General features: G+C 41.6%; 1 protein-coding gene across 1 annotated transcript in view; it reads right to left on the reverse strand.

The window, feature by feature from the left end:
* The window catches only part of TMED10 (transmembrane p24 trafficking protein 10), a 45,451-nt gene that overhangs the window by 5,406 nt on the left and 13,253 nt on the right, over nt 1-26,792 (reverse strand). The window contains 2 exon segments of the mRNA NM_001131458.1: nt 10,780-10,853; nt 15,177-15,288. Of these exon segments, the coding sequence (NP_001124930.1) occupies nt 10,780-10,853; nt 15,177-15,288 (186 nt within the window).

Genomic DNA, 26,792 nt, shown 5'->3' on the forward strand with positions numbered 1-26,792 from the left:
CCCCTAAGAAAACTCTTAAGAGTATCTAATAACTAGAGGCATCTGTCACACCAGCAAAGATGTCATTATTGTTTTTTTCTTATCAGTCTTAGATTATGCTTTGCTTTAAAATGGGATACACCACCAGAGCTTTCCAGATCTTTTTTTTTTTTTTTTTTTTTGAGATGGAGTCTCGCTCTGTTGCCAGGCTAGAGTGCAGTGGTGTGATTTGGCTCACTGCAACCTCTGCCTCCCGGGTTCAAGTGATTCTCCTGCCTCAGCCTCCTAAGTAGCTGGGACTACAGGCGTGCACCACCACACCCAGCTAATATTTTGTATTTTTAGTAGAGATGGGGTTTCACTATGTTGGCCAGGATGGTCTCGATCTCTTGACCTCGTGATCCACCTGCCTCGGCCTCCCAAAGTGCTGAGATTACAGATGTGATCCACCATGCCCGGCCAGCTTTCCAGATCTTAAAACTTTTACATACCAGTTGCTCTTAAAGTTTCCACATAGAGAATTCTTTAATAATGCTGTTTCTGGCCGGGCGTGGTGGCTCACACCTGTAATCCCAGCACTTTGGGAGGCCAAGGCGGGCAGATCATGAGGTCAGGAGATCGAGACCATCCTGGCTAACACAGTGAAACCCCGTCTCTATTAAAAATAAAAAAAAATTAGCTGGGCATGATGGTGGGTGCCTGTAGTCCCAGCTACTCGGGAGGCTGAGGCAGGAGAATGGCGTGAACCCAGGATGCGGAGCTTGCAGTGAGCTGATATTGTGCCACTGCACTCCAGGATGGGCGACAGAGTGAGACTCCATCTCAAAAAAAAAAAAAAAAAAAAAAAAAAATTTCTGTTTCTTTCTTTCTTTCTTTCTTTTTTTTAGGATGGAGTCTCACTCTGTTGCCCAGGCTGGAGTACAGTGGTATGATCTTGGCTCACTGCAACCTCTGCCTCCCAGGTTCAAAAAAATCCTCCCACCTCAGCCTCCCGAGTAGCTGGGATTACAGGTGTGTGCCACCACACCTGGCTAATTTTCATATGTTCAGTAGAGATGAGATTTCACCACGTTGGCCAGGCTGGTCTTGAACTCCTGACCTCAGGTGATCCATCCACCTTGACCTCCCAAAGTGCTGGGATTACAGGCGTGAGCCACTGCACCTGGCCTTAATAATTCTGTTTATATATCTGCTTCTTTACTCCCTATTTACTGTACATTCCCTATGGCCCACTTTTTTTTCTCTCCTTTGTTCAATTCATTGTCCTTGTTCTTTCTCTTTGTGAAATGTTAACAGCAGTTAACAAGGGATGAATAGGAGGCATTTATTTTATGTTTTCTTATTATATTCTTCACTAAATGTGTGATGAACAAAAGTTATTTAAAATAAAACAAACTGCTGTTAAGATTGGGATGTAAAAATTGAGTTTATATTTAAGGTCCATAAAAATATGGTGATAGACTTGCGATGATACACCTACGTTTTCTCTCACCAGATGCACATTTTCTTGCATTTGTAAAATGTTGGCTAGAGTTAACGGTGTGACGGGTAACTGCAGAACAGCTTCTGGGTGTAAGATTTAACCAATAGTTAATGCACAGAGCTAACTTTCCTAGGTGAATGGCCAAATGCCAGGTTTTGTCATTAACCCAGAATATATATCTGTTCATTGATCTCATATAGAGCTGCAGAACAAAAAAAAATTCCCCAAGAAAAATACAGGAGCTATACAAGCTGAACCTTAGTCTAACATCTTCCCTTCTGCTCTGTACTTCCCCACTCAGAGCTTCCTAAATGAGACAGTATAAAGGAAATGGCATGATACTTCTTAGAGATAAATTATTTAAAGTTCCCTAAATAGAAACTTGCAAAAGAAACTGGAAGTGAAACTATGGCTGTGCCTCTGCCAGCTGAAAATGATATTTTAAAAAAATTACTTTAAAGCCTACTGAATCCCACAGCCTCTGCTTTTGTTGTTGTTGTTGTTGTTGTTGTTGTTAAAGGACAATAGTCCAGAGTCCTAAAACCTGAAAAACAATGATGGAATTAAACTTGGTACTGAAGACGGCTTTTGTAGATTACAGCCCCCCACAAGCTGTTCCCAATCCCTTTCCAGTAATAAAACTTATTTTTTAGTTGTACAACCAACACATAAATATATTCTTTTGCTAAAAATTTAAACTATCCAGAAGCAAAGAGAATATAAACCAAAAGTCTACCTTCATGGTTCCTCAATTCCCACATTGCTTTCCAGAGGTAAAGACGCTTATAAACTTGATGTATTATCTTTCCACACCTTTTCTTCTGAGACACTATGCTTTTGTATGTAAATGTACACAGAAAAATATAACTTAAAATATATTTATAAATGGCATACTATACACATTGTTCTACAGCTTTTTTCCATTTAATAAGATCTTTCCAAAAATGTCAGTGCTTATCAATTCATCTTATTCTTAACTGCTGCATAGCATTCCACACAGCTAGTATTCCACATTGTTTAGTTAATCATTCAATTCCCAACCCCTTTTCTAGTACAGGTGCTACTCCAGACTACACCTCTATTCATAACCAAACAGTCAAATTCCTATCTTCAAAGTTGATTTTATTTCCTCAACAAAATCTCTGCTGAGGCCAAGTGTGGTGGCTCACACCTGTTATCCCAATACTTCGAGAGGCTGAGGCAGGAGGATCACTTGAGCCTGGGAGGTCAAGGCTGCAGTGAGCCAAGATTATGCCACTATACATCCTGGGAGACAAACTGAGACTCCGACTCAAAAAAAAAAAAAATCTATTGAATCCCATCTTTCATCCAGAAAATTATTTTCAGACCTTCATTAGTGGGATGAAGGTCTCATTTTGGTCTCATTTCCTAAAAGCCATTTTTGCCTAATAATTACCTTCACTCATGATACTAATTTAAAATCTAGAAATCTTAAAGAAATCTCAAGAGAGTAAAACAGTACTGAAATCTAGCTTGCCATTCCAAACACCTAGTATACCATGGATACTCAATAGTAAAAAAACAACAATCATGGATATATTTCTACATTGAATCTAAACCTAGGAATCCAAATAATATTTGGAGGAAATCAAAGAACAAAAATCTTTTCAAACCACCAAAATCTGACGGACTTAACAATTAAATGCTATTAAGGAAAGTAATTCTGCCTTCCTCCATGTGAGAACACAGTGAGAAGGCAGTATACACTCAGAAGAGGACCCTCACCAGAACCTGACCACACTGGCACCCTGATCTTGAACTTCCTAGACTCCAGAACTATGAGAAATAAATTTCTGTTGTTTATTTTTTTTGAGATGGAGTCTTGCTCTGTCACCCAGATTCTTCTGCCTCAGCCTCCCAAGTAGCTGGGATTACAGGCACGTGCCACCACGCCCAGCTAATTTTTGTATTTTTAGTAGAGACAGGGTTTCACCATGTTGGTCAGGCTGGTCTCAAACTCCTGACCTCATGATCTGCCCTCCTTGGCCTCCCAAAGTGCTGGGATTACAGGCGTGAGCCACTGCGCCTGGCCTGTTTATTTTTACAAAAGAAAAAAATTAGCCAGGTGTGGTGGCTCACGCCTGTAATCCCAGCACTTTGGGAGGCTGAGGTGGATGGATCACTTGAGACCAGGAGTTTGAGACCAGCCTGGCCAACATGGTGAAACCCTGTCTTTATTAAAATTACAAAAATTAGCTGGGCGTGGTGGCGCATGCCTGTAGTCCCAGCTACTCAGGAGGCTGAGGCACGAGAATCCTTTGAACCTGGGAGGCAGAGGTTGCAGTGAGCTGAGATGGCACCGCTGCACTCCAGCCTGGGCTGGGTGGACTCTGTCTCAAAAAAAATAAATAAATAAAGAAGAAGTAGTAGTAGTCAGTGGTTTAAAAAAAAAAAAAAAAAAAAAAAACCATCACTGCAGGCTGGGCACAGTGGCTTATGCCAGTAATACCAGCACTCTGGGAAGCCAAGGCAGGTGGATTGCTGGCGACCAGGCTGGGCAACACAGCAAGACCCCATCTCTATTACAAAGTAGTAATAATAATAAAGAAAAAAACTTTATTGCAAGAATATATAACAATAGACTTTTATTACCAGCTTAAAACAAATGTAAAAAAGTTTCTTGATTTTTTTTAAACATTTTAAGGCCTTAACATTTTTTTCTGAGTTCTTATTATGTGGAAGGTACCAAGGGAAGTTATGATCTTAAGCTCTCACAGCTTACATAGTAAGTTATAACCATAATATATGGCTTTATGTAGTAACTTCTATAACAAAGATACACATTAAAAACAGTTCTAGTTAGGCGGACAAAGTGAAGCTTAACAGGAAGTGGGTGAGCTGGGTCTCACAAGTTGGGCAGGACTTTTGAGAGGGCATTCAAGGCTGAGGGGAACCTGTAAACCAAAACACGGAGGGAGTAAAGTGCAGGCATGTTTAGCAACTATGAATAGTCTAGACATAAGTAGTCTGGTGTGCTAGAAACTAGACTATAGGGTATGTGTGCATGTACACACATAACTGCCACACACTTGTGCTTGGGGAGGGTAGGGAATAATAGCAAATAAAAGGCTCATAAGTTAGACTGAGACTAAATTGGGGAAGGGGATGAAAAAGGTAGTATAATGAACCAGAGCCATTCATATATGCTCACAATGTGGTATATTTTGTAATCTCATTTAATCCTTGTAACCCTATAAGGTGAATATTTTTATCCTTAAGTTTTGCAGATGAGGAAACTAAGGCTCTGAGGTATTAAATAACTTGCCCAAAGTATCACAGCTTGGTGCAGCTGGCATTAGAATCCAAGTCTATGTGAGTTTATTCTGTAAGTACTAGAAATTTAATAAAGAAAACCAGATGAGTATACTAAGCTTTTCCTGAATCAAAGGTGAAATGAACAAGCTATATTAGGCCACAAGGATCTATATAAGTTGTCCTGTTTGCTTGACTAATAAAGTTTGACTAATAAACTTGCTGGGTTTCCCATTGCTATTATTTTTGCAGGGCAACAGAGTAAAATTTTAAAACAAATCATGGTAAGTATTCTCAAGAAGACACTCTTTACTTGCTCAGGACTAAGCATTCAATAAATAGCATTGAGACTTTATATCACAGTACAAAAAGCTAAAAAAGAAATCCTCAATATCAAAATTCCCACTTTCTGTTGTTCTGCTCTTGTAAACAGTTGATTGAACTATTCAAAGTATCTATAAAAATGCCAAATTATACATGTTTCATGAAGGCAGGCTGGTATTTTATTCTACTTTCCTTCATCGCTGGAAGCATGAGGTATGTTTTGCCAAGTCTGTAAGACAATGTGCACCACAGGTTCTCCAATAGGGGGTGATATTCCCCTGGCAAGCTGCATGTAGTTGTTAAATAATCAAAGGATGTTATAGCTACAAGGTACTTCATTTTGCAGTGAGTCCCTCATTTTTCAAATGAGGAAACTAAAGATTCCATAGTTACTCAGCCCTTTGGGTGTCCAACCAAAATTAACAGTACCATGGTCTCTTAACTCCCTACCCAGGGTGATCACAGCATTTAAACTGCCAAACTCTGCTGTAAAATTCGAGAAAAGAATCCCTGACTTCCAAAAGCATTTATGCTCTCTGTACCCAAATCTGACCTATCTTTCAAGCCTCCTTGAAAGCCTCCTTCAACCACTCCTGTTCACACTGTCTTCCCTGAAGCCCTACAACACTTACTGTGTCATACAATTAACACTCAATCATATATTGTCATATTCACAAATTGTTTTATTTTTATCCTGTCCCTCCACACTAGTTTGGCTCCTGAACTCAAGGAAATTAAAATGATTTATATTTTATATAGTCTTAAAGACCTGATACATAGTAAACACTTGTAATTGACCTGTTCTGCCCACTCTATGCCTTCTTCAAAGAAGCCAACTTTCTCAAAGTAGCTAAGTGCTGCTGGTCCCCTGAAGCAAGTGTTTCTTGTATACTAAAAGCACTCTGCATTGAATTTTTTTCTTTCCCTTTTTTTTTTTTTTTTGAGATAGAGTTTTGCTTTGTCACCCATGCTGGAGTGCAGTGGCACGATCTTGGCTCACTGCAACCTCTGCCTCCCAGGTTCAAACGATTCTCCTGCCTCAGCTTCCCAAGTAGCTGGGATTACCAGCGCCTGCCACCACACCCAGCTAATTTTTGTATTTTTAGTAGAGATGGGGTTTCACCATGTTGGCCAAGTTGGTCTTGAACTCCTGACCTCAGGTGATCCACCTGCCTCAGCCTTCCAAAGTACTGGGATTACAGGTGTGAGCCACCGCGCCCGGCCTGCATCTATTTTCATGAGGCCCGCCGCCTAGGAGAAAGCCTTCTCTACCACCATATCTATTAACATCATTCTTACTGGTCATGGTAGGTACTGTTTGGAAAAGCTACAAGTTACAAAGCCTTTTCCTGTATAACACCTCCAAAATACCAGTAAAATTAAACTCTTCTAAAACCATATCCAAATCTTCCATATAATGAAGATTTTAATCTAAAGAGTTTACAGAGTTATATGTAACTGTACCAAGAAAAGGTATTAATTCTCTGAAAAAACTGCTTCTTAAAACAGAGGTGTTAATCTAACCTCTAGGGAATCTCTAAATTCTTTTCCTTGATGGAGCATCAAGATCCAAGGGAGAAGCTTCTTGTGACAAGACAAATTCAGTCAAAGTAGTTTGCTGCCTCCATGCCTCCCACCACAGCCCCCACCAACTCCAGGAGCACAGCAATAAATGTGAAGACCATCTAGTCTAACACAAGCAAGATAAACATAACAGAGCTGGCACAGTGGCTCACGCCTGTAATCCCAGCACTTTGGGAGGCCGAGGTGGCCAGATCACTTGAGGTCAGGAGTTCGAGACCAGCCTGGCCTACATGGTGAAACCCTGTCTCTACTAAAAATACAAAAATTAGCTGGGTGTGGTGGTGCACACTTGTAATCCCAGTTACTCGGGAGGCTGAGGCAGGATAATTGTTTGAACCCGGGAGGCAGAGGTTGCAATGAGCTAAGATTGCACCACTGCACTACAGCCTGGACGACTGAGTGAGACTCTGTCTCAAAAAAAAAAAAAGGACTTTGGATCTAGTACATGGAATCAGAGTTCCTCCTTCCTGAGAGCAGTCAGAGAAACAGAACTTTTGGAAAGTCTTCAGCTGTTGCTCCAACCAGGGCAGCTGTGTTTTTGGTATATATGTTGATAAAAAATGACAGACAAATAGAATCGCCTAGGCAAAATGGTATTTTACTCGTGGGACACACAGCCCAGGAGTTAGAAGATGTGTCAGATAGCTCCTTCTCTGTCGGACAGTAATTGCCTGCATTCTCCCAGCTGCACAGAGAGTAAGTCCCTACAAACAACTACTCTAGTTCACAGATGACAAACTAAAAAGAAGTGGCTCGGTTCACATCCTGAATCTACAAAGATACACCCTCTGAAGGGCAGAAGCGAGACAGTGGTCAGAGGTTCATAAAATACAATACAGGAAATCAAAATCAAAAGTGCTTTATTTCTGAGGACAGAGGCATTCTTTCTCTTTAAATAATTCAAACAACAAGACTTAATGCTTCTTCACAGTATGACGAGCATTGTCTTCCAAATAATATCATCTTACATTTGTATTGTGTTACATAGCATTTCACATGGATTAACTAATAACAATTTAGGTAGGTAGTGTGGTACAATTACTATTCAATCTTACAGGACCACATGGGATTTCACAATTATGAGTCCACAGATATGAGGGAGAGATGTGTTGGACATGAAGAAAATTAAAGAAGTGTGCCACATTCCCAAATCTTAATACTGCTGCCAAAGATTCCAAATCCTCTGGAGATAAAGCCTCTCCATTATCTCAAGGGCCTGAAATTAAATCGTTCAAGTGATTCTCTTGCTTCAGCCTCCCGAGTAGTTGGGACTACAGGTACCTGCCACCATGCCCAGCTAATTTTTGTATTTTTAGTAGAGATGGGGTTTTCGCCAGGTTGGCCAGGCTGGTCTTCAGCTCCTGACCTTGGGTGATCCACCCACCTTGGCCTCCCAAAGTCCTGGGATTACAGTTGTGAGCCACCGCACCCTGCCAGCTAACAGCCATTTCTAAGCAAGGTTCAAGGGAGCCTTGCTGCAGACTGAAGAAAGGGCTGGTCTTTGGACTGTGTCATAGCCATTCCTCCTCTACATCAATCTGGTCTGCTGCTGGGGAGCAGGGGTGAAGGGCAGGAGGGTGGGGATAGATGTTAAAGAAAGTAGTGGGGAGGAGTTTCTTGGTTAAGAAGCAGAACCTTGGAGCTGTGTTGTAACTACATGCGTAAAGGCAGGCTTAGGACATGTCAGACATCTGAAGCAGGAAGCAGGCAAAGAAAGCACCGTGGTTTTCTTTGGGCTAGGGATTCCCCTCTTGGGTTAAGCAAAAGGTCAGGAAAGATTAAAGCCCCTTTCCTAATGTCTATAAAGTCCAAGGATGATGGAAATTCCAGGAGGTATAGGGGTTCTAAAATGCTATACGACAGCTGTGTCCAAAGCATTCTTTATATAAACCCACAATAATGTCATCTGTTTTTGAGGGGAACTAGCTATGTCTACTGTCTAATAGGGCATTGATGTGTTGTTATTTAATAAATACCCTTGGGCTGGGCGTGGTGGCTCACGCCTGTAATCTGCCAGCACTTTGGGAGGCCAAGACAGGCAGATCACGAGGTCAGGAGATTGAGACCATCCTGGCTAACACAGTGAAACCCCGTCTCTGCTAAAAATACAAAAAATTAGCCAGGCGTGGTGGTGGGCACCTGTAGTCCCAGCTACTCGGGAGGCTGAGGTAGGAGAATGGCGTGAACCCGGGAGACGGAGCTTGCAGTGAGCAGAGATCCCGCCACTGCACTCCAGCCTGGGCAACAGAGCGAGACTCCATCTCAATAAATAAATAAATAAATACCCTTAATGACAGCCATCATGTTGGAGAAAAAGATTACAATAGGTAAAATTCCACAGAGTACAAATTCAACTGATAATGGTCCACAGTTCGGGAACAGAAGCAGTAACCACAAACTGGAAATCATTTTACCTATTCTTCTACCTTATAATAATGACAACATTTTCCCTAGTGTTTTATATCTTATAAAAGCACTTTAACATAATCTTATTTAAATATAATTAAGATTCTTCTGAATCATGAAGGTTTAAAAAAATTTTTCAATTTACTCTTAAGTTCATCAAATAAAGATTTCTTCTTGTTTTATTTATTTAAATTAAACTAGCCTGGAAACAGAAACAAACAATTGAAAATTCTCTACCGGAAACTCTCCCATTCACAACTGTATCACTTGCTCCTATTTACTGCCTCTAAATAACGCTACCTAGTTTCATTCAACTGAGGATTTGAACAAGGAAAGAGCTGCAACTGTTGTACTACTTCCTGTTGCAGAATTAACCAGTCATTTCCAATCTTCTTCCATTTTAGGATATTTCCCTTCCAAAGTCCTGTCCAAAGAGAGAGCAACTTCTGTTCCACTATTCCTAGACAATTTTCCTAAATCACTTAAACCAATTTTCGTTTGCATTCTTCAAAAGCCCATTCTATTTCCTGTACCCCACTCCTCCTTCATGCCCTTACGTACTGTTTTGTTGGGTAAAAATACTCTTATCTTTCTGTAAAGATCAATTCTCTAGTCTTAAATAGTTCTTGTGGTTTTTCAAAGGTGCCCTTCATTTGAAGAACCCTTTTGTGCTGCCCCCAAAGTCTCGCAGAGATGAAAAAGGCTGTTGTCCTTCTCCTCATTCTGTGCACACCTCCATCTCCCTGTCACCCAAATAAATGTCAGTTTCTATTAGTCTGTAATAAATACTTCCTATCAGCATCAAATTTCTATTATCACCATTCCTAGTCTCTTGCAGCTTTTTCCTCCATCCTGCCCTCTTCCTTGAAAGTTTGAAATTATTTTAACTAAAAACTATCTTTGACTATTGTTATTTCCCAAAGACAAAACAGTTGTTCAAGACTAAACAGCACTGAATCCATGCCCTAGATAGATAGATAGATAGATATACAACTGTTGGTCTTGGGGAAAAAGTCTTAGGAATTAAAAACAAATCACTTTTCTTAACCTTGGGCATTAACAAATAACTGAATTCCAGCTTTAAAAAATTTAAAATATCTCTCTCTACACACACACACAGTTCAAAAGAACTAATGCCATATGTCAGTGTTTTATCAAACCAACATTCTGTGGGACAGTTAGTTCAGTCTTTGGCTGACAGCACAGCCAGAATTATTCTTCAAGGCTGTTTTTTTTTTTTGTTTTTTTTTGTTTTTTTGTTTTTTTTTTTTTTGAGACAGAGCCTTGCCCTGTCACCCAGGCTGGAGTGCAGTGGTGCGATCTCGGCTCACTGCAGCCTCTGCCTCCCAGGTTCCAGCAATTCTCCTGCCTCAGCCTCCTGAGTAGACTAGCTGGGATTACAGGTGCACGCCACCACGCCTGGCTAATTTTTGTATTTTTAGTAGAGACGTGGTTTCACCATGTTGACCAGGCTGGTATCGAACTCCTGACCTCAGGTGATCCACCCGTCTCGGCCTCCCAAAGTGCTGGGATTACAGGAGTGAGCCACCGCGCCCGGCTAAGGCTGTTAATATCACTTTTTGTATCAGTAAGATCATGGCTGGCTGTCACGAGACTGCTAAGAAACCACAGCCTTTTGGGCAAAGCACAGCCTGTTGGCCTGCCGAGGTCACAGAAACCTCACGGCATAGCACACTGCTGCCTCCTCTGGCTGTTACAACAGGACATACCTCTTCGTAATTTTTCGCCTCCACTCCATGCTTCATGTCTAGGATCACGAGTTGGTCAGGTATCCGCCCTGTTCCTGAGAAAGAAATCAAAGGAATCATTGTGTGGAATACTTAAAATTCCGGGAAATTACCCACCCACCCGCCTGCCCTCCCTCCCTCTCCAGAACCCCTACCCTCTCAATAGAGGGAAACAGCCACAACTCCTCCCCCTGCTCAGTTGCAGAAAATTCCTGGCTCTGGCTAAAATCACAAACATTCCAGACAAAGCCTCTATCTGTGTGGGGTGCCGGAAAGCAACAAGAACATGCTGCTGGCAAACATCTCTGAGCAGGCAAGGACACAAGATACTGCAACTGGTACTACAGAGGAACAGAACAGAAGGGAAACCACACAGGCTTATTGAATTGGGAAATAAAACTCAAAAATCAAAACTGTGAAATTGAGTGGCATATAAATCAAGAGATAGTGGGCAACAACTTCGGCTGAAAATGTGTATTTCCACATCTGAAAAGGTTGCCCTGTCAAATTTTGAGGGAAGGCCATGATGAATTAGGATTACTGGGTATGTGCTAAGCTTGGATTTACTTAATATAAATCTGAGTACTGAAAAGAACCTAAGTTTTATCTAATATTCCACTTTAATTCAAACATTTTGATCAATGTATGGCCTATTTCAGTAGGAGTACAATGTTATAGAGCTATTCCCACTAAGCCCTTAAAAGAGTTACAACAGCTCAAGGAAAAAAAAAACAACTTTAAGCGTTCAAATCTCAGGGATGCTTCTTACAACAGAGTTCATGTTAGAAGAGTCAATCTGATTCAGCTGGATCAAAGAGGCATTCTAATCTGAAATCATCAAGTAGGAGAAAGGAAAAGACCCAAAGAGCCCCAGAAAACTGTTCAGCCCCAATCCCCTGGAATTCACCTAGTTATAAAATTTACAACTGCCTGCATGAAATTAGAAGTTCTGGGAAACAGTGCCACTGAAGCGCTGGGGTTCCTGAAACCATAAGCCACACTGAATGGTACTGTACCCTCTGATGCCTGAGAGACACTGGAAGTTTTCTGAAATGAACTGAAGTCAATTCAATAACTACTCATTGAAAACTCACTAAGTACTAAAACTGTGCTGGAGATTTTAAAGAGATATGCTACGGCTTAAATGTGCCCCTCTCAAAGTTCATGTGTTGGAAACTTAATCCCCAATGCAAGAGTGTTGAGAGGTAGAACCTTTAATTTTTTTTATTTATTTAATTAAAAAAAAATTTTTGAGACAGGTTCTTACTCTGTCTTCTAAGCTGGAGTGCAGTGGCACACACCATCATGGCTCACGGTAGCCTCGAACTCCTGGGCTCAAGCGATCCTCCCACTTCAGCCTCTCAAGTAGCTGGGACTACAGGCGTGAGCCACCACACCCAGGTAATTTTTGTATTTTTTGTAGAGACAGGGTCTCGCTATACTGTCCAGGCTGATCTGGAACTCCTGGGCTCAAGCGATCCTTCTGCCTCAGCCTCCCAAAGTGATGGGATTATAGGCATGAGCCACTGTGCCTGGCGGAGAAGTAGGACCTTTAAGAATTGATTAGGTCATGGGGCTCTGCCCTCATCAATAGATTTAATGTCATAATCATAGAAGTAGGTTTGTTATAAAAGTGAGTTCAGCCCCTTCTTGCTCTCCTGGCATTCTCTTGCCATGTGATACCTTCTGCCATGTTATTGTGACACAGCAAAAAGGCCCTCACCAGATGTGGCCCCTTGATCTTGGACTTTCCAGACTCCAGAACCATGAACCAAATAAATTTCTACTGTTTATAAATTACCCACTCTGCGATGTTCTGTTATAGCAGCACAAAATGGACTAAGCCAGGATACAATCCCTGCCTTCAAATAATTCAATTGGAATCTAAGACATATACACAAAACAACTATGGTGAAAATGCAAAGCACTGTAAAATTTTAAGCCAAAGGAACTGGTTCAGACAATTCCAATATGGAGCAAAGGGAAGAGGAGAGAAGATAGTAGTTGTGGACAGACTTCACTAAAAAGGGAACACCTAAAGGCAGGACTTAGGCAAAGTACTCTAGGCAGATGGCAAAGCATGAGCAAAGGCTCAGATATTAAAATCGGAGTATGGCATGTTTCAAAGACAGTAAAGAACTTGTTTTGGGATGGGCACTGTGGCTCATGCCTATAATCCCAGCACTTTGGGAGGCCAAGGCAGGTGGATCTCTTGAGGTTCGAGTTCGAGACCAGCTCGGCCAACATGACAAAACCCGTCTCTACTAAAAATACACAAATTAGCCAGGCGCAGTGGTGCGTGCCTGTAGTTCCAGCTACTCCAGAGGCTGAGGCATGAGAATCACTTGAACCCAGGAAAGTTGCAGTGAGCCAAGATCGTGCCACTGCACTCCAGCCTGGGTGACAGAGCAAGACTCTTGTTTCACAAAAAAAAAAAAAAAAAAAGGACTTCTTTTGGATAGACTGGAAAGATTAACTAGAAAGCAAGAGGAATATAAATAAGACTGCACAGGGTAAGACTGAGAACAAAGTAAGACAAGTCACATGTGTCTTCTGAGCATGAAATCAACAAGTCTTTAAACAAAACAAAACAAAACGTGGCACCCAGCGTGTTCTGTTCTCCCAAATCCAATGTGTAATCCTGATTACGACATTGTCCATGGAAGATGTAAAGCAAATTTTTGCTTTTCCTTCCTCATTGAAAAAGTTGTGAAACTTAAGCAGTTCACAGCCCCACCTGGTCCAAATGATCAGGATATCTTTTTTTTTACAGAGTTTTCCAACTACCTCCCTGATTGTCGCAGCACAGTACAGTCATGCACTGCATGAAGACAGTTCAGTCGAGGACGGACTGCATATATGAAGGTGGTCCCATAAGATTATTATAATACTGTATTTTTACTATATCTTTTCTATGTTTAGATACACAAATAGCATTGTGTTCTAACTGCCTACAGTATTCAGTACAGTCACATGCTTTACAGCTTTGTAGCCTAGGAGCAGTAATAGGCTATACCATATAGCTGGGGTGGGTAGTAGGCTATAACATCTAGGTTTGTGTAAGTACACTTGATATTTGCATAACAAAATCACCTAACAACCATTTCTCAGAATGGTCGAGTCCAGACTATACAGTCTCTTGCATAGAACTGTCAGCCTATCCTCTTAGCCGACATCATAGCCCTAAAGAGTCTCCTTTGTAAAAAGACCCTTCGTAATTTTTCTCTCTGCATTTGCCTGGCAAACAGACAATCCTTTTTGTTTGTTTTGAGACAGAGTCTCGCTCTGTCACCCAGGCTGCTGTGCGGTGGTACGATCTTGGCTCACTGCAATCTCTACCTCCTGGGTTCAAACAATTCTCCTGCCTCAGCCTCCCGAGTAGCTGGGATTACAGGCATGTGCCACCATCACATCTGGCTAATTTTTGTATTTTTAGTAGAGATGGGGTTTCGCCATGCTGGCCAGGCTGGTCTCGAACTCCTGGCCTCAGGTGATCCACCCGCCTTGGCCTCCCAACTGCTAGGATTACAGGCGTGAGTCACTGCGCCCGGCCAGTTTTTTTTTTGGTTGTTGTTGTTTATTTTTTTGAGACGGAGTCTCACTCTGTCACCCAGGCTGGAGTGCAGTGACACAGTCTTGCTCATTGCAACCTCCACCTCCTGGGTTTAAGTGATTCTCCTGCCTCAGCCTCCTGAGCAGCTACGGTTACAGGCACAAGCCACCACGCCCAGCTAATTTTGTATTTTCAGTAGAGACAGGGTTTCACCATGTTGGCCAGGCTGGTCTCAAACTCCTAACCTTCAGTGATCTGCCCGCCTTGGCCTCCCAAAGTGCTGGGATTACAGGCATGAGCCACCATGCCCAGCCTTTTTTTTAAGACTTCACTTTGTTAGAGCAGTTTTAGGTTCACAACAAATCTGAGAGGAAGGCACAAAGATTTCCCATATCCCCCTTCCCCTTACATATGCATAGCCTCCCCCATTATCACCATTTCCCACCAGAGTGGTACATTTGTTACAAATGATGAACCTACATGGACACATCACTATCCACCAAAGTCCACAGTTTACATTAGGATTCACTCTTGGTGTACATTCCAAATGTAATGTTCGGACAACCATATAATGACATGTATCCACTATTACAGTATCATACAGAATATTTTTACTGCCCTAAAAATTCTCTCTGTTCCACCTATTCAATCTTTTATTCCATGTAGTTGACTTTTAAAAGGTGCTCCAAAGACTACAAGGTAACAGGTCTCCAAATCAGAATAAATAAAGAATACAAATGAAACTAGATATTAAGTGCTGACTGTATTAAGGAGCACTAGAGTTGGAGAATATTCTTAATCCAGAGAAACACTCTTGATTACTCACCCTTGCTCTCAAAACACACTTCAAACATGTCATAATCTTCAGTGGTAAAGGCAAATTTCCCCTTGGTTGCATCCTCTTTGGAGTAGAGAATATGGCCAGCAGAATCTGTGATCTAAAATAAGAAAAGTAGTAAGAATAGGCAGCAAATAACACTCAGGAAGAGAACTTACAGAAACTGGGAAGATAGAGACACTATCTATGAAAGACAATTGATAGTTCTCATTATGATGACTATGTTCCAACCATCCCCAAAGACAAAAACTGGATTAGAAGATTAAATCCAAATACAGCAAATTTCATTCATTCAAATAGCCTAATCACATTGTGGGCTAAAATCTGTTGCTGCTATAGGATGTCTTACCATACCAAAAAGTTAATCTAGCGAATGCTCCAAGTTACATACATTGGATTTATTGGCAAAAACTCACTAGTATCATTCCGCATACAGGAACATGTTACAAAAATGAAAGTAGACAATTATCAGAAGATTATACAAGAGGGACAAAGATATATAAAAACACATTTATTCTATAAAACAAATTTGATAGGGGAGGGGTATGGGTGGAGAATAAAATTAGGACACACAATACAAGGACAGCAGGAAAAAAAGCATACATAGAGAAGACAATCCAGGAGATTGTCTTAACATAAATTTCATGTTAATTATGTCAATGGCCAGGTAGAGTGGGAACAAAACACAGGAAACAAACAAGAAGTTTCTGGCCAGGCATGGTGGCTCACGCCTGTAATCCCAAACTTTCGAATGCCAAGGCAGGAGGATCACTTGAGCTCAAGAGTTCAAGACCTGGCTGGGCATGGTGGCTCACGCCTGTAATCCCAGCACTTTGGGAGGCCGAGGAGGATGGATCACGAGGTCAAGAGATCGAGACCATCCTGGCCAACCAACATGGAGCCACCTCGTCTCCACTAAAAATACCAAAATTAGCTGGGCGCAGTGGCATATGCCTGTAGTCCTAGCTACCCGGGAGGCTGAGGCAGGAGAATCGCTTGAACCCAGGAGGCGGAGGTTGCAGTGAGCCAAAATTGCGCCACTGCACTCCAGTCCAGATGACAGAGTGAGATTCCGTCTCAAAAAAAAAAAAAAAAAAAAAAAAGAGTTCAAGACCAACATGGCGAAACCCCTTCTCTACAAAAAATACAAAAATTAGCCAGGCATGGTGGTGCGCACCTATAGTCCCAGGTACTGGGAAGCTTGCTGTGTCACTGCAGCCTGGGTGACAGAGCAAGACTCTGTCTCAAAAATATAAAAACAAAAAAAAAAAAAAAGGAGAGAAATTTATCCTAAAAAAAAAAAAAAAAAAGATATCCTTGGCTTCCATAAATGATTATTCCTTTCTCCTAGATCCTTAGCTTTAGTTCTTCAGACTTAAGCTGCTCTATTACCAAAGAATGGCCTATCAGCACAGAAGAAAGGGGATATACTGGTAAGTAAACAGCCACATACAAAGCAAGGGAATTCCATGGTAATTTAACAGCCTGGATCTCAGCCTTCATTTCTAGAGCACGTGGCTGTCTTAGTAGAAAGCATATTTCATCACTTAAGACTGGAAGCTACTTTGCAATGTGGAACACAAAAGTAGTGGCTTAATTACATTCAACTGGATGTTCTAATGCTATTTGTTAAAACATAATTCTTTTAAGGGGAAATTTTAAGCAGGAAAATTAAGTAGCACACATTTAAGCTTATATATTTAAAAGTACTTTATAACAGTAGTTATTTCTGAGGGGTGAGACTTTCTCTTTATATTTTTAATTTTTTTTCCTTTTTTTTTTTGAAATGGAGTCTCACTCTGTCCCCAGGCTGGAGTGCAGTGGTGTGATCTCGGCTCTCTGCAACCTTCACCTCCCGGGTTCAAGTGATTCTCCTGCCTCAGCCTCCCAAGCAGCTGGAACTACAGGCACCCACCACCATGCCCAGCTAACTTTTTTGTATTTTTAGCAGAGACAGGGTTTCCCCGTGTTGGCCAGGATGGTCTCGATCTCCTGACCTCATGATCCAACCCGCCTCGGCTTCCCAAAGTGCTGGGGTTACAGGCGTGAGCCACCGTGCCCGGCCTTTTTTTCCATTTTTTAAAATGACATGTAGCTGGGCGTGGTAGCTCAGCCAGGTGCAGTGGCTCACGCCTGTAATCCCAGCACTTTGGGAGGCCAATGCAGGTGGATCACCTGAGGTCAGGAGTTTGAGACCAGCCTGGCCAACATGGTGAAACCCCGTCTCTACTAAAAAAAAAAAAAAAAAAAAAAAAAAAAAAAAATTAGCTAGGAGTGGTATCGGGTGCCTGTAATCCCAGCTACTTTGGAGGCCAAGGCAGGATAATAGCTTGAACCCGGGAGGCAGAAGTTGCGGTGAGCCGAGACTGTGCCACTGCACTCCAGCCTGGGCAACACAGCGAGACTCTGTCTCAAAAAAAAAAAAAAAAAAAAAAAAAAAAAAGGCATGTATCACTGGATCACTTATATTCAAAAATAATAATAAAGCTATTTTATTTTGGAAAAAATTGATAATAACTAAAGAAAAGTTATCACTACTAGATAAATTTGAAATGACAGATTAACTAAAAAAAATTTTATGGCACATCTTCGAAATTCCCTAATAAACAGTAGTATTAATCAACTGTCTTCTGCCATCCAGCACCATTTGCTAATTTGTCAAACTTTTAAATTTATTTTTATTATTTATTTATTTATTTTTGAGACAGAGTCTCGCTCTGTCACCCAGGCTGGAGTGCAGTGATGTGATCTCGGCTCACTGCAACCTCCGCCTCCCAGGTTCAAGCGATTCTCCTGCCTCAGCCTCCCGAATAGCTGGGATTACAGGTGCATGCCACCACACCTGGCTAATTTTTTGTATTTTTAGTAGAGACGGGGTTTCACCATTTTAGCCAGGATGGTCTTGATCTTCTGACCTAGAGATCCACCCACCTTGGCCTCTGAAAGTGCTGGGATTACAAGTGTAAACCACCTCACCTGGCCCTTTTTTTTTTTTTTTTTTGAGACGGAGTCTCGCTGTGTCACTCAGGCTGGAGCGCAGTGGCACAATCTCGGCTCACTGCAACCTCCGCCTTCCGGATTGAAGTGATTCTCCTGCCTCAGCCTCCCAAGTAGCTGGGACTACAGGCATGCGCCCCCAAGCCTGGCTAATTTTTATGTTTTTGGTAGAGATCGGGTTTCACCATGTTGGCCAGGCTGGTCTCCAACTCCTGACCTCAAGTGATCCGCCTGCCTTGGCTTTTCCAAACTGCCTGGATTACAGGTGTGAGCCACCACGCCCGGCCTAATTTGTCAAACATTTAAGATACCTAGACCTGTGCTGGTCACTGGGATACAAGTATGAGTAAGATAGTTCCTGTCTTCAAAGGGCTTATGAGTCTAAATGAGGAGAGGAGGGTGATAAGAAATGAGATGCGCCTTCATAGTGGTTTTGGTTTGCATTTCCCTGATGGTTAGTGATACTGGGGAACTTTTAATGTATTTGTTAGACATTTGTATGGGGTGATGAAATATGTTAATTAGCTTGATTGTGGTATTCACTTCACAATGTGTATGTATACCAAAACATCACATTATATATCTTGAATATAAACAATTTTTATTTGTCAATTATACCTCAATAAAGCTAAGAGAGAGCGCTTCACTGCAATGTGCAAGGCATGCTACCAGAGGTATGCACAAGTGCCATGGGATTATGGAGGGTCAAGGAGTATATCTAGGAGTGGGTAACACATGAGCTGAGTCCTAAAGGATGAATTTCAATCAAGGGAAAGAGGGGTAAAGACATTCAGGGTAGAAGAGACAGCAAATATGAAGGCCTGGGTCCAGAAAAACATAAAACAAAAATATGGCATTATCATATTACTAATAGCTAGTATTTACTGAATACTTACTAAGTGTCAAATAATGTGTTGCTGCTTTATAAGCATTTTAAATTTAATCCTCACTATAACCCTACTGGCAAGAATTATTTCCCCCGTGTTCCATGGGAGGAAACTGAGGCCCGGAGAGGTTAAGTGCCTGGAGAGGTACTGGCCCGATCATGTAGAACTAGAATAGCATGCTAAGGAGTTTAAGCTTCATTTAGTACAAAGTGGAAGAGCAATAAGGAATTTGAAACAGAATGATGTGAGTCAATGACAATTCAGAAAGATGAAGCTACCAGTACTATGAAGACAGACTAGAGAGAGACAACCCTAGAGATAAGGAGGTGGGTTGGGACACTATTCCAGTACTCCAGGTAAGAAAGGAGAAGGGCCTTCAGTATAGAGAGAAGGGGACAGATTTTATTTAATTAAAATAATTTTAAATTTTATTTAATTTTATTAAGGTTTATTAAATTATATTTAATTAAATAATTTTATTTAATTAAAAAAAAGTTTAGTAACCCATGAACTGAAGAGTTTGAGGGATTTTAAGGAGGTAGAGTCTACAGGACAGAACCAAAAAGTAAATGCCCACAGAGATCAAGTGAGAAACATACTGAATCTACTGGACCAGCACAAGCCATACACAACAAACTAGAAAAGATGGCCTGTGTCATAGGAAAAGCCAATGACTGCCATGGCACTCCAGGTTTTCAGATCATCCAGTTTTTCAAGAGAAGGCAGACATTTTAACTTTCATTTGAAATCTCTTAATTTTTAAATCTTTACAACCAATCCCAACATTTGAAAAACTATCTCAGGCTGGGCACGGTGGCTCACACCTGTAATCCCAGCACTTTGGGAGGCCGAGGTGGGTGGATCATGAGGTCAAGAGATCGAGACCATCCTACCCCGTCTCTATTAAAAATACAAAAATTAGCCAGGCATGGTGATGCACACCTGTAGTCTCAGTTACTTGGGAGGCTGAGGTAGGAGAATCGTTTGAAACCAGGGTGAGACAGATCGCACCACTGCATTCCAGCCTGGTGACAGAGCAAGACTCCGTCTCAAAAAAAAAAAAAAAAAAAAAACACAAAAAGAAAAGAAAAACTATCTCAAGGAAAAACAAAACACATCTATAGAACCAAGTTCTTCTGAGCTAACGATTTTGCCCTCTCCACAGGACAGAAAGAAAGCTGACTAACATCACATAGAATGACTGCTGGGTAGCACTGAGATCTCAGCTAAGATAATGAACCACACATTTCTAGCGGTACAACCTAGCAGCCAGGATGCAGAAGCAAAGAAAAGGCACATGCATGAACTGATCAGAGCTTAGGGTTCTGCAACTGAGTGGTTTGAAAAGATAAAAGGATTAAAGAATCATGCTATATACTTTACAAACATAATCTTTAATCTTCTCAGCAACTCCATGGAAACTGGTCTTGTTATTCCTATTTTACTGATGAGGAAACTTAGTAACTTGTCCATTACAGCAGTTAATAAATAAATTGTGTTGGTCAGCTGCGGTGGCTCACACTTGTAATACCAGCACTCTGGGAAGCCACGGTGGGAGGATCACTTGAGCCCAGGAGTTTGAGACTAGCCTGGGCAATATAGTGGGATCCCGTCTCTACAAAAAATAAGATTAGCTGGGTGTGGTTGACATGCGCCTGTGGTCCCAGCTACTCAGGAGGCTGAGATGGGAGGACTGCTTGATCCCATGAGGTCAAGGCTGCAGTGAGCTGTGATTGTGCCACTGCACTCCAGCCTGGGCAACAGAGTGAGAACATGTCTCAATAAATAGCCAGGTGCAGTGGCTCACACCTGTAATCCCAGCACTTTTGGGAGGCCGAGGCGGGTGGATCATCTGAGGTCAGGCGTTTCAGACCAGCCTGGCCAACATGGCAAAACCCCGTCTCTACTAAAAATACAAAAATTAGTTGGGCATGGTGGCAGGTGCCTGTAATCCCAGCTACTCAGGAGGCTGAGGCAGGAGAACTGCTTGAACCTGGGAGGCAGAGGTTGCAGTGAGCCAAGATCGCACCACTGCACTCCACCCTGAGTGACAAGAGCAAAACTCCATCTCAAAAAAAAAAGTAAAAATAAATTAAAATAAATAAATAGTGTTACGTGGATTTGAGAAACGTCTAAAACCCACTCTCTTTCCGCATCCCATGCTGCCTTCTCCCAAAAGGAATGTCTGAATGAAGAGGAATGTACAGAGGCCAAGAAAGACTAATAGAATATTTGCATCTCAGAGTTGAGATGTCCTCTCAAGTTGAGTTGAGTGCAAATCAGAGTGGAGAGTCCTCTCAAGTGTTAACACAGCACTGATCAGTCTGCATTCTCCACCTTAGAGAGATCAGCAGGCAGCCACAAGGTAAAGACCTTGAAGTTAGCATCGGCTAAACAATCTTCAAGGGAAATTTAGCCTTGAAGATTCTTAAAGGCCTCTTGTTTGTGTGATAACTTTTCTGAATCATAAACTGAAAGAAGCAGCATAAAAAAGGACTACTTTATTTTTATTTATTTTTGAGAGGGGGCCTCATTCTGTTGCCCAGGCTGGAGTGCAGCTACACAATCACAGCTTACTGCAGCCTCAACCTTGTAGGCTCAAGCCATCCTTCTGCCTCAGTCTTCTGCGTAGCTGGGACTACAGGTGTGCACCACTACACCTGACTAATTATCTTATTTTTTGTAGAGACAGGGTCTCCCTATGTTGCCCAGGCTGGTCTCGAACTCTTGAGCTCAAGTGATCCTCCCACCTTGGCCTCCCAAATGCTGAAATTACAGGCATGAGCCACCGTGCCCAGCCAAAAAGTACTTCAGAGGGCCGGCTGCAGTGGCTGATGCCTGTAATCCCAACACTTTGGGAGGCCAAGGCGGGCGGATCACCTGAGGTTGGGAGTTCGAGACCAGCCTGACCAATATGGAGAAACCCTGTCTCTACTAAAAATACAAAATTAGCCAGGCATGGCGGTGCATGCCTGTAATCCCAGCTACTCGGGAGGCTGAGGCAGGAGAATCGCTTGAACCCGGGAGACGGAGGTTGTGGTGAGCCGCGATCGCGCCATTGCGCTCTAGCCTGGGCAACAAGAGTGAAATTCCATCTCGAAATAAATAAACATATAAATAAATAAATAAATAAATAAGTACCTTAGAACCTTGGATACACACATATAAGTCAAAAAGGTCTAAGAACTAACCAAATCACAAAGTAATGTGTAGTCATCAGTGTGATGCCTCTCTTCCTTTCTTCAAAATCAGTTGACCGACAAAGATACTCACTTTCCCAAGATTCTCACTTTAGAAAACATAAAGACAAAATTTAAGAGCAAAGAAGAAGTTCAAAAAGGTAGACAGCAGGAATAACAGATTTTTCATATTCCAAGCCAATTTAGAAACCCTAATTTGGATTTGGACTTTCCTCCTATGAATAAAGTTGCAGACAACATAGAACTTGGGTAACATAACTTTCCAGATTTGCTCATTGCATTGGCTTAATTCTGAGGGAAGAAGGTTAAGAATTACAGGTTGCTGAAAATGTCTAAATGTAAGTGAAACTGGTAGAGGACAGCCTGGAATAAGCATCAAGGTGAAAGTACTGAAAAGAGTCATCACAGATTTCATCATCTCCATGCTAAGGCAAGGAAAGAGACTAAGTCATTGGCCTAGGACAAACAACTGAATTTAACAGTGCTTGCAGGATTTGCACACATTTGCCCAACCACTTTATTTCCTGGAAGAAGAGATTATAATCTCTTAATTTTCCTCCAAGATATGAACAGTGTCCTTCAAAAACTTTTTTTTAACTTAAGGAGAGGAGTCTCTCTACATCATAAAGGAGCTTAAATGTAGGTCATAAAACTCTTAAGGCATTGCTAAAAGTACCTTACAAAATGAATTAAGAAATCTGCTATGCTTTTCTGAAAGACTCCAGGAAAATCACATCTCCAACTGGTACTCTAAAGGGGTAAATACTATTTAAATTGTCCTCTACCACACTGTACTGAGGAACTGCAATCACAGAAGAACCATTTGCATTGTCTCTTCTCTCTATGACATCCGAAGATTATTAAAGACTCATTTTAAGGCAAAAACTGAAATTCATTTCAAGAGGCTGAAGGCAAAGGGCCCGCCACTGCAGCCTGCACCTTTTATCAACATGAAATTTACCTCCCAGAAATAGTGTGTGATGATGCTGGAAGTTCCCCCAAGGCCTCCACATGTCTACACTCCCTATAACCTTCAGATGACACAACTACATGGGGGAATTTATCTGGATTATTTGGAAATCCAGGCAGGCAACCTGACAACTGAACTTTCAGGTGGGGTTCACTCATATGGCCTGTTTGGGCATTCTAAAACATCTCAGGATTTTTCTGAAAATCAGTAGGTTTCGTATCTAGTTCATATAACTTTGTAGTTATTTAGGAGCCAAGTCATTAGTCTTAAAGAAAAACAAAACAAAACAAAAATCACATCTCCCAACCCCAACATCATTATATAAACCAGGTAGCTAAAATTAGGGAATAGGAAACTGGGCCAAGCTCAATGACTAACCAGAGCCAGCAAAGTCTAATAGGCTAAAATGATAGCTTAATTTCCTTTCATTAAAATGTTCTAATTACAGATCACCTTAAAAGGTCATTTGGTTTCTCAAGAATTGAGAGGTTTTTTTTTTTCTTCTTAAATTGTCCTAGAGAACCACCTTGGTGAATCAATAACTGCTACTTTTACCTACTATAATAGCAAGACCTTAAAAGGATTCTTTTCTTCCCTTTTAACAATAAATACTTATAATAGTAATAATAAAGTTCTTTAATTAAACAAAGGTAATACCAAGCTATAAAATTTGCCCATATGACATCAAGGAATAGGAAGTAATAAAGATTTGTTTCTAGATATCACCTTCTGAAGAAAAGCAAAACAAAGTTCACAATTTAAAAAGTAGGGGGGATGGGCACGGTGGCTCACGCCTGTGATCCCAGCACTTTGGGAGGCTAAGGTGGCGGGTTATTTGAGGTCAGGAGTTTGAGACCAGCCTGATCAACATGGCGAAACCCTGTCTCTGCTAAAAATAAAAAATTAGCCGGGCACGGTGGCAGGTGCGTGTAATTCCAGCTGCTCAGGAGGCTGAGGCAGGAGAATCGCTTGAACCTGGGAGGCGGAGGTTGCAGTGACCTGAGATCGTGCCACTGCACTCCAGCCTAGGCAATAAAGCTAGACTCCATCTCAAAAAAAAAAAAAAAAAGTGTTAATTTTATATGCAGAGTAGGTGATGTCAAGAATATGTGAATACTCACACTGAGCCTGTGAGAAGTGCGAAAACAGGTAACTGGGAAGATAAACTCATTTAAAATTGGATTTTCTTGGACCATGCTAGGCAGTGGCTGGAAACAGATTTTTGAGCAGGTTCTGCTACTGAAGCCTGCTCTCATTCCTTTACCAAACATTCAAAATAAAACCTCAAAAGGATCTATAAGTAGCTTAGGTCAATAAGGCAGTTAGGAATAAAATGGAATAGAGTTCACCTGAGGGAAGAAAAAAGTCTTATCAAGAACCTAAATTGAGCAAATGATATCTGTATAATAAATTTGGTTCTAAGTTTTCTGGAAGCCAAAATTAAAAGACTAAAGAGACGTCATTTGTTTTCTGATGAAAGCTCACAAATTTATCTAAGGGACAATTTTCCTGGAAGTAACCACGAACAACAATTTATCAGGAAGATCCTCGTAAAAGGACTGTAACTAACAGACTCTTCATTTTCAACCATGATCTTGCTAAAGATACAAGTACAGTTCAAATGAGTTCTTTTAGTGACACTCCCTAACAATGAATGACCTGATCTAATGCAGAGGAGAGACCTGGTTCTCTGCCCTGCCCCTAAGCACTACATTTCTCCCCATCCTAGCCCACTCCTGCTGCTCACAGAATTCCACCCTTACTCTAAAGTTGCAGGAAGGATGGGACTACTTTTGGCCACTTGCTAGCACAACTGCATTTAAAAAAAGAAAAAAGGTACCAGAAAAAGATGCCTTAAAAATAACACTATCCACCCAGACTTAATTCCCTTCTCCAATAAAAGCAACCAGGGCTCCTTGGAGAAATGATCCTAAGACTGAGGAAGGAAATGTACAAAATGAGCCTGGTATCTTACAGGGCCAGAAAGTAAGAAAGTGCTCAAAAACAAAAACCAGAGGTCGAGGGGTGGGCAGATCATTTAAGGTCAGGAGTTCAAGACCAGCCTGGCCAAGATGGAGAAACCCCATCTCTACTAAAAATACAAAAATTAGCCAGGCATGGTGGCACCCACTTGTAATTGTAGCTACTCAGGAGGCTGAGGCATGACAATCACTTGAACCCAGGAGGCAGAGGTTGCAGTGAGAGGAGATTATGCCACTGCACTCCAGCCTGGGTGACAGAGCGAGGCTCTGTCTCAAAACAAACAAACAAAAATCAAAATCCAAAAAATACAAGAATGGGGGTATGTCAAAGGGACATAGGAGCCTAAAGAGCTCCCAATAGCTAAAGCTGAAACAATTAGGGCAACAAAATATAGTACTGGTTTATAATCCAAAGAACATAGTAAACATCCATGAATCTACACTTACATATAAATGATTGATTAAATAAATAAATAAGGAAGAGAGAGAAATCTTCCGTGAAGATTCTCAAATAATTTATGTAGGCACCCATAAGGAATGTGAAGCATTAACTCCCCACTCCTTAAGTGTGGGCTACATAAAGTGACTTCCTTCTAAAGAACACAGAATAGAAAGGCGGAAAAAAGAGTTACTCTGTAGTGGACTGACCAAAACATCATTAAGAGGGAAAAAAGGAAAGAAAAGAATATTGTATAGTGAAGAAACCTGACAAAAACTAATTCATCCAAATGATCAACGGCAGTATCAACATGACAAATCATGTTGATATGATGTGATGAAAATGACACTTTACAAGTGAATCATGGTTTTGACAAGAAAAAAAAATGACATTTTATCTCTGTGGTCTTCCTCCCCAAAACCCATAACCTCAGCTTATCATGAGAAAAACATCTGACAAATGCCCAATAGAGGGCATCCTACAAAATATTTGGCCAGGGTCCTCAAAACTCACAAGGTCCGCCAGGCCCACTGGCTCATACCTTGTAATGCCAGCACTTTAGGAGGCCGAAAGAAGAGGATCACTTGAGTCCAGGAATTTGAGACCAGCCTGGGCAATACAGGAAGACCCTGCCTCTACAAATAATTAAAAAAAAAAATTAGTTTGGTGTGGTGGTGCATACCTGTGGTCCCAGGTACTCAGAAGCCTCAGGGAGGAGGATTGCCTGATCCCAGGAGGTCAAGGCTGCAGTGAGTTGTGATCATGTCATTGCACTTCAGCCTGAGTGACAGAGCAAGACCATGTCTCAAAACAAACACACAAACAAAAAACTCACAGGCCAGGAGCGGTGGCTCACGCCTGTAATCCCAGCACTTTGGGAGGCCGAGGCAGGCAGATCACTTGAGGTCAGGAGTTTGAGACCATCTTGGCTAACACAGTGAAACCCCGTCTCTACTAAATATACAAAAACTAGCTGGGCATGGTGGCACGCGCCTGTAGTCCCAGCTACTCAGGCAGCTGAGGCAGCAGAATCACTTGAACCCGGGAGGCAGAGGTTGCAGTGAGCCGAGATCTCGCCACTGCACTCCAACCTAGGCGACAGAGCAAGACTCCGTCTCAAAAAAAAAAA

The sequence above is a fragment of the Pongo abelii genome, chromosome 15, assembly GCF_028885655.2.
Source record: "Pongo abelii isolate AG06213 chromosome 15, NHGRI_mPonAbe1-v2.0_pri, whole genome shotgun sequence".
Lineage (NCBI taxonomy): Eukaryota > Metazoa > Chordata > Mammalia > Primates > Hominidae > Pongo > Pongo abelii.